Here is a 14,168-nt window from a genome sequence, read left to right as displayed (position 1 = left end):
GCATTTCCAGGGTCACCAGAGCCCTTCAAAGCAGCTGCTCAGAAGTGCAGAAAATGGTGGATGAACATATAAACACAAATTTTGTTTTCTATTATATGCAAAAGCCTTGTTTTAGAAGGAAAAAGATCATGAGACTAAAAGCTCCGTATTTATGAATGCAGAGTGAATTATTCCTAACTTTCAAAAGTTATTCTTAATTTTCAAAAGGCATTAAAAAAATCACATTGTTCCCTTACAGGTTTTGAGGTGGCAATTATAATATAATAAGTCAAATATAACGGTACACTGCTGTCAACAGTGATGCAGTCCGTATCAGAATTGGATATTAAATCAATACAGATGTATTCTGAATGTAATATATCTGAAGTTAAATACATGTTCATTAATGAAAATACTTTTTGAACACTTACATACCAGCCAGTGTGTGCTAAACTTCACTTCACACACATAGTAATGTGTTTGGTGATACCATATATGCTCAAACATCAGGCACTAATAATAGTTCATTCATCATTTAACCCTCATTACAACCCTAAAAGACAGATATTGATATTATCCCCATTTTACAGATGAGGACACAGGCTGGAAGACTATTAACTGATTTGCCCAAAGTCACACAGTTTGTAGGAAGCACAGCTGAGATCAAGTCCAGGTAGCCTGGCTCTGGAATCCGTACCGCTCACCACTGCTCTGTCCCAGAGTCACATGAAGTCAGTCTATGCCCTTTTCCCACACAGTACTCACTCTATTTTGTACAATTCCTTATACTCCAAAAGCTACTTGCCATGTGAGGACAGACTCGCGGTAAGGAATGAATGTTCTCTTCCCGCTGGCCTGCTCGGAGAGCGCGGATATGACCTTTCCCAGGGTCAGCAGGGACTTGTTAATACTCACGCCTTCCTGGGGACAAGATCAAACATTTTAATTGAAAGGAACTGCCCAGCAATAAATGTATTTCACAAAATATATTTCTTCATTCATATAATTACTGAGGAAATATTTTCTTCCATAAACTACCAACTTTCTTCAGACTCAAAATTTACTAATTGACTCTGAGAAGCAATCATAACCAGGAACTACGGGCTCCTCTTTAAGTCTCAGCAACACAGTCTATAAAGTGCAGGGACAGAGAGGTTATTCTTGGTTAAGATAACATACTTAGGGACATCCCTGGTGGCGCGGTGGTTAGGAATACCGCCTGCCAGTGCAGGGAACATGGGTCCGAGCCCTGGTCCGGGAAGATCCCACATGCTGCAGAACAACTGAGTCCGTGTGCCACAACTACTGAGCCTGCACTCTAGAGCCCACGAGCCACAACTACTGAGCCTGCACTCTAGAGCCCACGAGCCACAACCACTGAGGCTGTGTGCCCCAACTACTGAGCCTGTGCTCTAGAGCCTGTGCTCTGCAACAAGAGAAGCCACCGCAATGAGAAGCCCGCACACCGCAACGAAGAGTGGCCCCCGCTCGCCGCAACTAGAGAAAGCCCACACGCAGCAACAAAGACCCAACGCAGCCATAAATAAATAAATAAATTTATAAAAAAAAAAAAAGATTACGTGCTTAGCCAGTAATCTCCTAAAAAAAGTGGCCAGGACTGAGCTCCCCAGCGTGAGGGCTCACCCTTACCTTCAGCCGCTCCCCGCTCGTCTGGGTCTCGGAACAGCGCTCACTGCCCGCCAGGTCCACCAGGTTTATGCGGCTCCGAATTCTGTGATCCAGCTCTTCCCCTTCCACAAATTCTGTCTGGGACAAAAGGACATTAAAATAACACATGGGCTTCCCTGATGGCGCAGTGGTTGAGAGTCCGCCTGCCGATGCAGGGGACACGGGTTCGTGCCCCGGTCCGGGAAGATCCCCGATGCCGCGGAGCGGCTGGGCCCGTGAGCCATGGCCGCTGAGCCTGCGCGTCCGGAGCCTGTGCTCCGCAACTGGAGAGGCCACAACAGTGAGAGGCCCGCATACAGCAAAAAAAAAAAAAAAAAAAACGGTAAAATAACACATCATAAGTTCTTTTACGACTTGCCATCAATATAAGTCTGCAAAACGGAAAGTTTGACAAGATTACAAACCACTCCCTTATTTTTGAAGCTATCCCTTCTTGAATCTGTGACGATTTATAAGAACATACTGAGCAGTGCTCAGACTATACAAAATAAAAGGAATGACTTTAAAGGGCTAAACCCATAACTACGCAATTATATTAAGGAAACGGCCACAGATAGAAAAAAGGCTTAATATACAAAGGTGCTGTTCATCCCAGCCCTGAAGTAGCAAAGCATTTAAAAGCAACATAAATGTCCAACAGCAGAGAAAAATTTGAGGAATTTTAACAGTCAAAGGAAAATTATGTAGCTGTGAATAATAATGTTTTGCAAGTAATTTTAATAGTATAAAATTGTTGCAGATTTTGTAAATTTGTTTACATGAGACTGTAAAACAACTGAAAGATTATATACCAAACTCTTTAGAGGGGTTTCATTTGAGCAGTGGAACCCTACAGCTGAATTATTTAAAATCTTTTACTTTCTGATATGTTTTTTCAAATACTGTACAATTATCATGTATTTTTGATAATATATTATCACGTATTGATATGACAATATCAATATCATAAGTTAATAATCACATTACTGATTTTTAAAACAGTGAGAAAAACATACTCCTGTATATGCCACTCAGCGTTACTGTGTATATGTCCTAAAATCCAATTGTGTTGTATATTTATATGATTGGACTTTTACCTTTGATTTAAAGAAGTAAGAGACAGGCATGGATATATATACACTACCAAACGTAAAACAGATAGCTAATGGGAGGCAGCCGCATAGCACAGGGAGATCAGCTCGGTGCTTTGTGACCACCTAGAGGGGTGGGATAGGGAGTGTGGGAGGGAGATGCAAGAGGGAGGGGATATAGGGATATATGTATGCATATGGCTGATTCACTTTGTTATAAAGCAGAAACTAACACACCACTGTAAAGCAATTATACTCCAATAAAGATGATAAAAATAAAAAAATAAAGGAGAAAATAAGGAAAACATGAAACTTGAATATAGTGACTATCTTACCTAAGAAATGAATCAACAACACAGTACCTTGGTCTGGGTCATCACCAGGGTGAACACTGAGTGCGAGCGGGAGCTTTTGTCATTCATGCCAGTGGCCGCAGTTGCCTTCCTCTTATTTCCCAGTTCCAGCCAAATCTAGTGAGAAAGGAGAGAAGGAGGTCAGGCCTGCAGACGGGGGCTCACCGGAGCAAAGTAACGAACAGCAAAGTAGAGTGAGCACATATATACACACATTTATAATCAGCTTATAAAATAAAAATATTAATACATGCTTATTTAAGAATTTGCATTCCCATTGTCTATTTTTTTTTCTGTCATAGAAATTTGAATGAGGAAATAATACCTTTAACAGGCTATTTCTATAGCTCTAAACTGACATGATGATCGATTTAAATTTTTCGTTTATAAGAGTAATTCTTTTGCTTAAAGTCTACACAAACAAAATCAGTTCCTTATAAATTAACCTTTTATTTATGCAAACAGCAATATTTATGACTGATCTATCTAGTAGAGAGAAGATCAATTACAATGGACCTTACCTGGATATCAGAGTAAGAGCTGACAACATTCCTATTTCACAAAAGCAAAGGACAAAGTCAGTTTTACTCATGATCACACTCCTGTCCTTATAAAACATCAGCCACCTTTCAACCACATAATTACTCCACGAATACCACGGTGGAATAATCCATAGGTATTACTATACTGATTCTTACAGAATCTTTCATTTTCTCCATTGTAAAAGGGAGGTAATAAAATAATGTTTTCATTTTAACAAATTTTAAGAAGTATGATTTTTCTTAATATAATGAGGCACCTTATAGCATCTTAACATTGTACTATCCAAGTCTAAATCATGAGACCAAAAGATAAACTTTAACCCATATGTATAGGCAAAGGCATAGGTATAGGTACCTGTATATGTGGGTGTGGTTAGGCGTAGGTAGAGGTACAGGTATATGTATAGGTACACATATATATGGGTGTGGTAGTGCGGGTGTGTATGGGTCTCAGCACTGTCCCAGATTTACTAAATGGAGCTGAATTTTTTCTAGCCACTTTTCTTTTCCTTTAAGAAAGCATTTGGGACTTCCCTGGTGGCGCAATGGTTAAGAATCCGCCTGCCAATGCAGGGGACACGGGTTCGAGCCCTGGTCCGGGAAGATCCCACATGCCGCGGAGCAACTAAGCCCGTGCGCCACAACTACTGAGTCCACGTGCCGCAACTTCTGAAGCCCACGTGCCACAACTACTGAAGCCTGCTGCTCCTAGGGCCCGTGCTCCGCAACAAGAGAGGCCACCGCAATGAGAAGCCCGCGCACCGCAACGAAGAGTAGCCCCCGCTTGCCGCAACTAGAGAAAGCCCGCGCTCAGCAACGAAGACCCAACACAGCCAAAAACAAGTAAAACAAATTTATAAAAAATATATATATATATATATATATACACACACACACACATATAAAAAGAGAGCATTTGGAGTTGAAAACCAAATAAATGACTCTCAGCATATTTCTAACTCTAAACATTGAGCTCAGCACCTTCTCGCCTCCACAGCTTAAAGTAACAGATAAAAAAAGTGGCTCGAGAGGGAAGGCTTAACTTAATGGGTTAGCAGGGGAAAGGGAGGAAAGACAAATATTTCCTACACAGTATAATTAATGCTCCACGCAAGGCACTTCACAGGTGCCGTGAGAGATATAAACAAATATAACAACAAGCAGCTAACACTCTATTTGGAAAGAGGAACATTTAACTGGATAATATTAAGGGGAGAAGACTAAGTAGTGACGCAGCATTTCACAGCTGGGGAGGCCGCCAAGAGCACAGCGGTCACGGGCCCTGGCTGCACACACTCACGTGGACAGGCCCTCGACGTAGGGGCCGGAGGCCGGGTGCTCCCGCACTCTCAGCTGTGGGCAAACATGAGGCACGTTAACAGCAAGGCAAATACTTCATATAAAAGAGAATTTCAAATGACCTTCTTTTTCTATATTTCGAGTCTACAGTAAAGAGATTTGTCTCTATCCGGAAATAAATATAAAGGTCCTCACAGAAACACATCTGTAAGGCACTAGGAAACTGCCTCAAGACCACAAACTGTTCACATCTGCACAGTATCTGACAACATACCATAACATCAAATATCTTACTAGTTTTTTATTCCTAAGTCCTGCTGTAGCTATTGTTTATATGCTTTTAAATAGCTTTCTAAAATACGTGCAATAAATTTCAGACAGTTAACATTTTTTTCCGTTTTACATTATACATTTTAAACTTTGTGAGCAGAAATTTAAGAACACGTAGAAGTCAGAGAAGGAAATGCCAAGTTTTGTGTGAGTCTCTTGATGCTGCCAAAAGCAGACTGCACGACATTGAGCGAGTCAAGTGACCTCTTCAGATGTTAGCTTCTCGCTCTCCACAGCCCTTTCCAAAGTCAGAAGTTTTTAATTCTAATAGCGGTTGTTTAAAAAGTTTACGCCTTTGTGAAACTTTCTACTTCACAGAAAATATGAGCTATAAGATATCAATTTGCTAAATAATCGAGTGAAATACATACTCTACAATAACAATACAGTTTTTTAAACTTTTATTCTTTTTTGGCTTTGCAGACTTTTAGGAATTTGGTATTTGACATAAGTGGTCCAACTAAATCTTAGAATGTTTTATCTTTAACTTCTACACAATACTTGCTTAAGTAAAATGAGGTTACAGTTCATAACTAGTTTAATGTCCACTAACAATAATGTTCAGCTTATTTAGTAAATAGCAACGTAGTTAGACTAGATCTCAAGCATTTGCTATCATATGCATTTTAGTAATTAAGCTATATATCATCTTGAGAACCAATATAATTATATGCATCAATAAAAACAGAAATTAAAAACAAGTAAGTTTTTAAATCTTACTGTTTGCTTTCTCTGCCCATTTTCACCTTTACAAACCAGAAGGTCGTGAATTTTTTCATTATATACTTCAAAGAAGCTCATTTCAAGGTGATAGCTGACCTAGCAGGAACAGAAACACAGCATACAATTTATTTGAAAAGTTCTTGCACTTTTTACAAATCATATCTGATAACAATCTAATAACCAGAATATATAAAGAACTCTTACAATTCAACAACAGAAAGACAAACAATCAATTAAAAAATAGGCAAAGGACTGAACAGACATTTCTGCAAAAAAGATACACAAATAGTCAACAAGCACATGGAAAGGTGTCCAACATCACAAGTCAGTAGGGAAATGCAAATCAAAGCCATGGTAAGAAACCACTTCACACCCACTAGGATGGCTGTAATCAAGGAAACGGAAAACAACAAATGCTGATGAGCATGTGGAGAAATCAGAACCCTCCAGTGTTGCTGGTGGGAGTGTTAAATGGTGCAAATGTCGTGGAAAACAGTGGGCAGTTCCTCAAAAGGTTAAGCACAGAATTACTGTATAACCCAGCAGTTTCACTCCTATCTACCCAAAAGAATTACAAATAAATTCAAATTAAAAATTACTCAAATAGGGATTTCCCTGGTGGTCCAGTGGTTAAAAATCCGCCTTCCAATGCAGGGGACATGGGTTCGATCCCTGATCAGGGAACTAAGATCCCACTTAGTTGCCGCGGGGCAACTAAGCAAACACCGCAACTACTGAGCCTGCGCGCTCTGCAGCCCACACGCCACACCGAGAGAGAAGCCCGTGCACACAACAGAGAGTCCACACACCGCAAGGAAAGATCCTGCGTTCCGCAACTAAGACCCGACATAGCCAAATAAATAAATATTTTTTAAAATTACTCAAATAAAAATTGTACACTGTACAACTGTGTATTGTAATAGCAACAGTATTACAAAAGCCAAAAGATGGAAACAGCCTAAATGCCCATCAACTGATAAGGAAGACGTGGCGCATATATGCAATGGCATATTACTCAGCCATAAAAAGGAACGAAGTGTCAATACATGCTGTAACACCGATGAACCTCATGCTGCATGATATTCCACTTACAGGAAACATCCAGAATAGGTAAAGCCACAGAGATAGAAAGTAAGGGCCGAGGGGAGGGAAATGGGTTATAACTACTTAATGGTACATGGATGGTCTCTGAGGATGATGAAAATTTTTTTAGACCCAGATAGAGGTGGTGGTTGCAGAACATTATAAATGTACTAAATGCCACTGAGTTTTATATTTTAAGATGGTCAATTTTATGTTATGTGAATTTTATCTTAATATAGGAAAATTTCAACAACAAAAGTCCTTGCATTTCTTACTAACTTCTAGGAAATTCACCTAATTCAATTCACCTTAGTATGTGCATGGCTTTGGACTATATGAGAAGGATATACAGAAGTATATGGCAAGGTTCTCGCCCACGAGTTTCCATCTCAGAGAAACATAACATACCCTCCAACAGATAAGACAGCAATAGAAAATTAAGAACCAAAATGAGAAATCATGACCATAGATAAAACGGCCAATCAGAAAGGGGAGATGCGGGTGCCAGAGAGGCTGGGGAAGGAGGAGAAAAGGATGTGAGGCATGAGAAACGCAGCGAGCTGGACCCTGTGGGCGAACGCTTGATCTGCTAAGTGCGGATCTTAAATCAGATTGTGATTCCGGATTGCGGCAAAAAACAATCACCAGACTCAGTAGAGCTGAGCTTCTCCTCCTTTTGACTCTGAAAGACAAGGTATAAAAGCCAAAAAGGGAAAATTTGCTTCCATGTAGCTTTTCTGAGTTAGGGCATATTTCCTTGTTAGCGAAATAAATTTCATCTACAGGCCCAAAGTGAGTCAGCAAACACCCAGCGCTAACGAAACTAGAAGCTTCAAGGGAGATCAAAGAGATGTAGGTTCAATTCGCCAAATATTTATTAGGCCTACCAGGCACACAGCACTCTTCTAGGTGCCGTGGGAGAACCTGAGGTGAACTGGACAGGCTTCATCCTCAGAGAACTCACAGTCTAATTGGAGATGCAACACAGCACTTGAGTAACACAGACAGAAGGATACAGTTAGCGTCCTGGGAGAGGAACAAAGCACTTCCGGGTAGAGATCAGGTACAGGTGAACCCATGCAATTACAGGTTATTTACAAGGGCTGTGGATACAGGTATTGGGGCTCAGAATTCAACAAACATGCATTAATGTCTATTATATATAAAACAGTGTACTGTGTTATGGGGCTTCCAGGGGGCCTTGGAGAGGAACATGCTGTGGGAGGGGAGCTGCGAAAGGTGCAGAGGTCACGTCGCAGAGGATCATGCTTTGTCTGCTCCTTCGAGGCGCCTGGCATCTGTGGCTACACCCACCTCCGAGACCCCCACCCGCATGCTGTTATCTTCTACCATCCTGAATAATCCCAAACTGAGAAAACCACAGTCACTTCGCTGGGCTCTCTATGTGGCGGGCACTGTTCAAAACCTTTCACACAGAGCACATTTCACACAGCAAACCTAGGAGGACATCCTCCTCGTCCCCAGGCTCTGTGCTGAGGCACTCAGAGAAGTTAAGCACATTGCTCGAGGTCACACTTCCAGCATGGAAGTGTGGAACCTGGATTCCAGCTCAAGCCATCTCCAAAGTCCACGCTCTGAACCGTTTCATGTGTTCCGCTCACTGACAAAGTCGCTCCCCACAACTGGAGGCCCCCAGACCCGTGATCACTCCAAGACCCCTCGCCTTCGCCTGCTCTCCCTCCCTGGCTTCCACCACCTCTAAACAAAACAGATGCTAAACAGAGGGGCCTAACCCACGGGCCACGCCTCCTCTAAGGACCCCGTGCCCCCAGCTTACCTGTTCCTATAGCCGCCGCCCTCATCCTAACCTAGTATTTACTTCACTTTATTTAGCATCTCAGTGACTGTACTCGACTGTGTACTGGCCCGTTTCTCCATCACACTCTCTTCACTACAGGCACCGGGCCTTTCCACTCCGTGCTCCCAAGTACAGCACAACATTTTCCCAAGTCCCCTTATCATAAGAATCACTAGAGGAAAAGTATGAAAATTAGAAATTCCCAGGCTACCCTCTACACCAACTGAACCAGAATCTCCAGAAGCTTTTCAGCAAGTACACCCACACACACATTCCTAGGCGCTCTTATCCTCAAGCGAGTTTCGGAAAAACTGGTCTAACGGGCTGCCCGGCAAACAGCTGGCCGCACTAGGACCAGGTGAGGGGGCGGGGGGCAGTGCAGGGCACGAGCACGGGGGCAGTGCGGGGCACGAGCGAGGCTGTGACCTCCACTCCGGGCTGAATCTGCACGTCACTCCCCTCTCTCCTACTGTCGCCGTCCTAATGCTGATGCCTGCCGTCCTTAGGGAAGGCCGGGCCGCCGCCCCACTGCAGACACGCAGAACGGGGCGTAACTACCGCCACGTGCACCCCACACCCATGGAGGTGATTGGGCAGAGAAGGCGGAAAAGAGGACCCTGCATCCCTGTCCAGCAGGAGGAACCGCCTCTGAGTCTGGAGCCCCCGTCCCCCAAACCACTGTCCGAAAGGAGAGCGACCAGAAGTTACAACATCTGCTGAGCAGTTCCTCAGCGGCCACGACTCCGACTTTAACTGGTTTGACCGTTTTCTAGTCTAGTAAGAAGGCTTACGGATACTATGAGAACATACCTCCTGGGTTTGTTTTTTGGCTATTTCGGCAAAAAGACCTTCACAGAATCTTGGAATTATTCCTGGTTCTTCACTAAATCCCATCATCCTGGAAAATACATTATGAATAGGGAGGAAGTAAAACTAATTAGGTTTTTAAGTTCTTTAGGGAGAAATTAAACCTCAATTTCCTCTTCTGTAAAATGGGAATAAATAAGAACTATCTAATTCAGAGCCTTTAGCACAGGGCCTGGAATACAGTAAAAAATAAGTGCTAGCTACTATTAAAATTTGAGTATTTCCTTCTAGGACAGGTATTATTACCATACCGTTGATCAGATGACTTGCTTGTAATTCTCACAATACTTCCAATTAACCTCTCTGGGCTTCAGTTTACACAAGAAAGAGTTTATAGTAAAATGGGGCCAACGAAACAATATCTCACACATAAACAGAAACCCAGAGACAAAGTAACTTGCCCAGGTTTGCAGAACTAGTATGTAAAACGGTGAGATTTGCGCCCAGGCCTGTGCAGTTGAAAAACTATATTCTTTCTATTAAACGATACTGCTTCGCACAAAAAATGTAAACATTTCTGGATAATCGGACTTATGATACAACTTACGTATAGGACTTTCCAGAGCCAGTCTGACCATAAGCAAAGAGACAGGTGTTGAAGCCTTCGAAGGCCTGTTCCAGGAGCGGGGCTGCTAGTGCCTCGTACACGGCCGTCTGGCTCGCGAAGCGGGGATGACACTCATCAACGGACCAGAAGGAAAGGTCGTAAACAAAACTGTACACCTGTCTCATGCTGGGATGTTCCACAGCTATTTCTTCCCCGTTCAGGAAGACCACCTGGGATGTTTCTTCACTCTTCTCTCTTTAAAAAGAAGCACAGAGAAAAATATCGTTACTATAATTATTCTGAGTATTATTCCCACAGAATGTAATAAGGACCTCAAACTAGTTAAATACAACATTACTCCAGACCAGCACACGTAATGATAGTGGGTTTCCAAAATCTATTTCCTGCAGCTCCAGTGCCACTGCTCAAAGGGAAAATGGAGTTCCAGATTGCTTGTCTGGAAAAATGCCCCCTACTTTTACAGGATTTTCCATCTTTTTCCTTTTTCTCTTAAGCTCTCCCTTTTCTCATCCTGCCTACTATAATCTACCTGTCTCAGCAGTTCAAACCTGGAAACTTGTTTGAATATATTATAAAGAAATTTTGGAGGTACAAATCTATATAAAGCTGGTAAGAAACACAATTTCAACAAACTCAGTTAGATACAAGTCTGAACCATAAGCGTCTTTGGGCTACCAGTTACGTTTCTATGAATCCAAAGGTCCCTCCTCCTTTAAATTATCTCTTTGGGTCCATCCTTCTTCCATCTAAGACTTAGTAGGAAATCTTTCACTGGCTCCAGAGCTGCAGAAAAACAGTATCAGTCCTTGTCTGGCCCTAGGTCTCTCCTTCTGCCCCCAACTCTGCTTTCGATCAGAAACTACTGCAGAAACCACCTCCCTCATCCTCCCCCGCGGGCCTGCTACAGGTGCACCTGCTGGGTCTGGAATCAGCACGTGGTCCCTCGCTCCATCCTCTCCAGGGCAGCCACCCATCCCGGGCTTGTCCCTTCTGCCCCTCTTCCCCGCACAGTCTTGAGGCTCTTTGGTACTGAGTTCTCTCCCCTTATCACTGACCCCACATTTTCAGCTAAAAGGCCCACAGCCCTCTGGAACTTGCCTTAACTGCTGGCCATTTAGGTTCAAACCAGAGGTCCGTCTGCACTGCTGGGTCACCATACCCTCCTCTAACTCACTTAGGTCCACAACAGAGTTAAAAACTACTGACTCTGTGAAGTCTTCACAGTCATCTCTCCAAGAATGTAAAGATAACCAGATGCCACATTCACACTGGGCGGGTCGTCTTTTTCAGCACAACCCGCAATCTGTGAGTGTCTCACCCACAAGCACTTTTGGGGAGAGATTTTTTTTGCCATCAAAATCAAATCTAGGGCTCCCCTGGTGGCGCAGTGGTTGAGAATCTGTCTGCCAATGTAGGGGACATGGGTTCGAGCCCTGGTCTGGGAAGATCCCACATGCCGCGGAGCAACTAAGCCCGTGAGGCACAACTACTGAGCCTGCACGTCTAGAGCCTGTGCTCCACAACAAGAGAAGCCACTACAATGAGAAGCCCGCACACCGCGATGAAGAGTAGCCCCCGCTTGCCACAACTAGAGAAAGCCCGCGCACAGAAACGAAAACCCAACACAGCCAAAAATAAATAAATAAATTTATTTTAAAAAAAAATCTAATCTAATAAATGAGCGTATAACCACCACATAGCAGAGATGATGAGGGGGTGACCACCACTCTGGAAAGGGTTTTGGAAGGACCTCTTTGGGGAACGAGTGACCTGCTGTGGCTCTTTTCAAGGGAAAGGTAGAGATCCCACCGTACATTACAGATCTGAAAGCAGACTGCGTTAGACTGAAGTCATTCAGACTTTTAAAAAGCAGTATAGCCAGAGAAACTTACGTCTGCAAAATACGGTGATTTCAATTCTTTAATTTTACAGCCAATCATCAAAAATAATCCACATACTACAACTGAACCGAGAAGTTCTATCTATATAAAAGAATCACCAGCCAGTTTGAAAATGCATGAACACACTGACTTCCCAAAGGCAGAGAGGAACTGGACACGCCCCACGCCACCAGCCTGGCCTTAGAGAGGAAGGGGAACGTACCGCGTGCTGAAAGGCCTGACTCTGACTGCCACCGTCACTTGACTGTTTTCCACTCTTAGGGGGTCTGTTTCTGTAGAGGTTCTCCGAAGTGCAGTTTCTTCTTCAACAAGGAATATATTTTCTCGTGACCGTTCCCTTTTATTTGCGAGAAGAGAACTTTTCAGCCTTTGTTTAACTTGAAGGGTAGGCATCCTGTTTTTCAGAACTGACGCAGCTGGGCTCTTAAACTGAGGAACGCCACGCTTTGGTGTCGATCTGTGCTCTGTAACACACTTCGAAGGTGTTCTTTTCTCTAAGCTTTCAAATTTAGGTGCAAGTTTCGCACCATCCTTCCCAGCACTTCTGTGATGTAAGCTTCCTGTTCCTGACACTCTGATATCCAACTTGCTCTGAATAGGTTTTGTTGCCAAGCGTCCTGATCTAACAGCTTCAGTCTGACTCTGGGAACCAGCGGGTGGTCTATCACTTAGGGACTTAAGGGCAACATTTTCGTCTGCCCCACCAACAGCGGAAAGCGTTTCTTTGTATTTTCCACCAGCCTTCACTTCAGGGTCTTTTGGGTCTGCAGCTAAAGGTACAGAAGGTGTGACAAGAAAGTTTCTATCATTATTTACAGTCTTTGCATTTATACTAGTTTCTGGTGAAGCACAATTGTTTTCTCCTTTACCTCCCACATTCTGCGCTGCTTTCCACTTTTCCACAGCATCTGGCTTAGCCCGACGTTGTAACACAAGACATGCTTCTGCTGTTTTCGCAGTTGTGTCTCCCAACTCACCAAGCAGACAGGATTCTTTGCTCCTTGCCACTCTCCTCTGAAGTGTTAACCTACCCACAGGGTTAGGGGGAAGGGGTGTATCTTCTGTTTTCTTACAGGCAGAGATAACATAAGTGCTATTTATGTCTCTGGTTTTACTTGCGGATATCAATAACGGATCATCATTTTCACATTCCGACATATCCGACTTTGAAGGCTGCTTCAGCCTGCTACCGTGGGGGAGAACAGGCAGCGATGAACTCTTTGGGGCAGAAGGGATACCAAGGATATTGCTGTCATTTCTACTCTGTGCAGTGTAAACTGACATTGTGGCAACAAGTTATTTTTAGAAAGGATGTTGCTGAAGAAACTTTAAGCTCTTCTTCGGACGTTCATTTAACTTCCGGCCATTCCTTCTGCATCAGTTTCCAAAACTATCTGCTAAAATTAAATAAATAAAATTTAGATGGCACAGACTACGAATAGGCCGTAAAAACATGAGAACCTTCCATGGTGAAAGTAACTGCTCAGAGCAATACATCAGAGTGGGTCATGATCTCCAGCTCAGATATTGTTCCCATGCAGCTTCAGACAAACCTCCGACCTCAAAGAGCTTACAGTCATTACTTACAATCATTACTCAGCTGAGCTCCCATGAGGTGCCAGGCCCTCTGACGGATACTATGGATTTTCAAAGGCAAGACCCCTGCTTTCATTTCCTTAGTCTAGAAGGAATGCACAGATAACACTTCTATCAGGCCAAATGTACCAGGTGACTTTAAAGATGTAAAAAGCACATGTCGGGGGCTTCCCTGGTGGTCCAGTGGTTAAGACTTCCACTGCAGGGGGCACGGGTTCGATCCCTGGTCAGGGAACGAAGATCCTGCATGCTGTGTGGCACAGCCAAAAAAAGAAAAAAAAAGCACATGTCAAAGACATAAGAATGGCCAACAAGCACATAAAAAGATGCTCAACATCACTAATCATTA

The 14,168-nt window shown here is 43.2% G+C and overlaps 1 protein-coding gene across 1 annotated transcript in view; it reads right to left on the bottom strand.

Annotated features, from left to right (window-relative positions):
* Positions 1-13,507, bottom strand: part of KIF14 (kinesin family member 14) — a 49,085-nt gene extending 35,578 nt beyond the window's left edge. Inside the window, exons 1-9 of the mRNA XM_060142010.1 lie at positions 12,426-13,507; positions 10,302-10,556; positions 9,698-9,785; positions 5,983-6,081; positions 4,934-4,986; positions 3,613-3,643; positions 3,101-3,208; positions 1,630-1,746; positions 785-900 (exon numbers count right to left, since the gene is read on the bottom strand). Of these exons, the coding sequence (XP_059997993.1) occupies positions 785-900; positions 1,630-1,746; positions 3,101-3,208; positions 3,613-3,643; positions 4,934-4,986; positions 5,983-6,081; positions 9,698-9,785; positions 10,302-10,556; positions 12,426-13,507 (1,949 nt within the window). The remainder of the gene's footprint in view (positions 1-784; positions 901-1,629; positions 1,747-3,100; positions 3,209-3,612; positions 3,644-4,933; positions 4,987-5,982; positions 6,082-9,697; positions 9,786-10,301; positions 10,557-12,425) is intronic.
* Positions 13,508-14,168: the final 661 nt, after the last annotated feature.

Source organism: Lagenorhynchus albirostris, chromosome 2 (assembly GCF_949774975.1).
Source record: "Lagenorhynchus albirostris chromosome 2, mLagAlb1.1, whole genome shotgun sequence".
NCBI lineage: Eukaryota > Metazoa > Chordata > Mammalia > Artiodactyla > Delphinidae > Lagenorhynchus > Lagenorhynchus albirostris.
The sequence above is the reverse complement of the archived record's forward strand: the minus strand, read 5'-3'. Positions and strand labels throughout refer to the sequence as shown.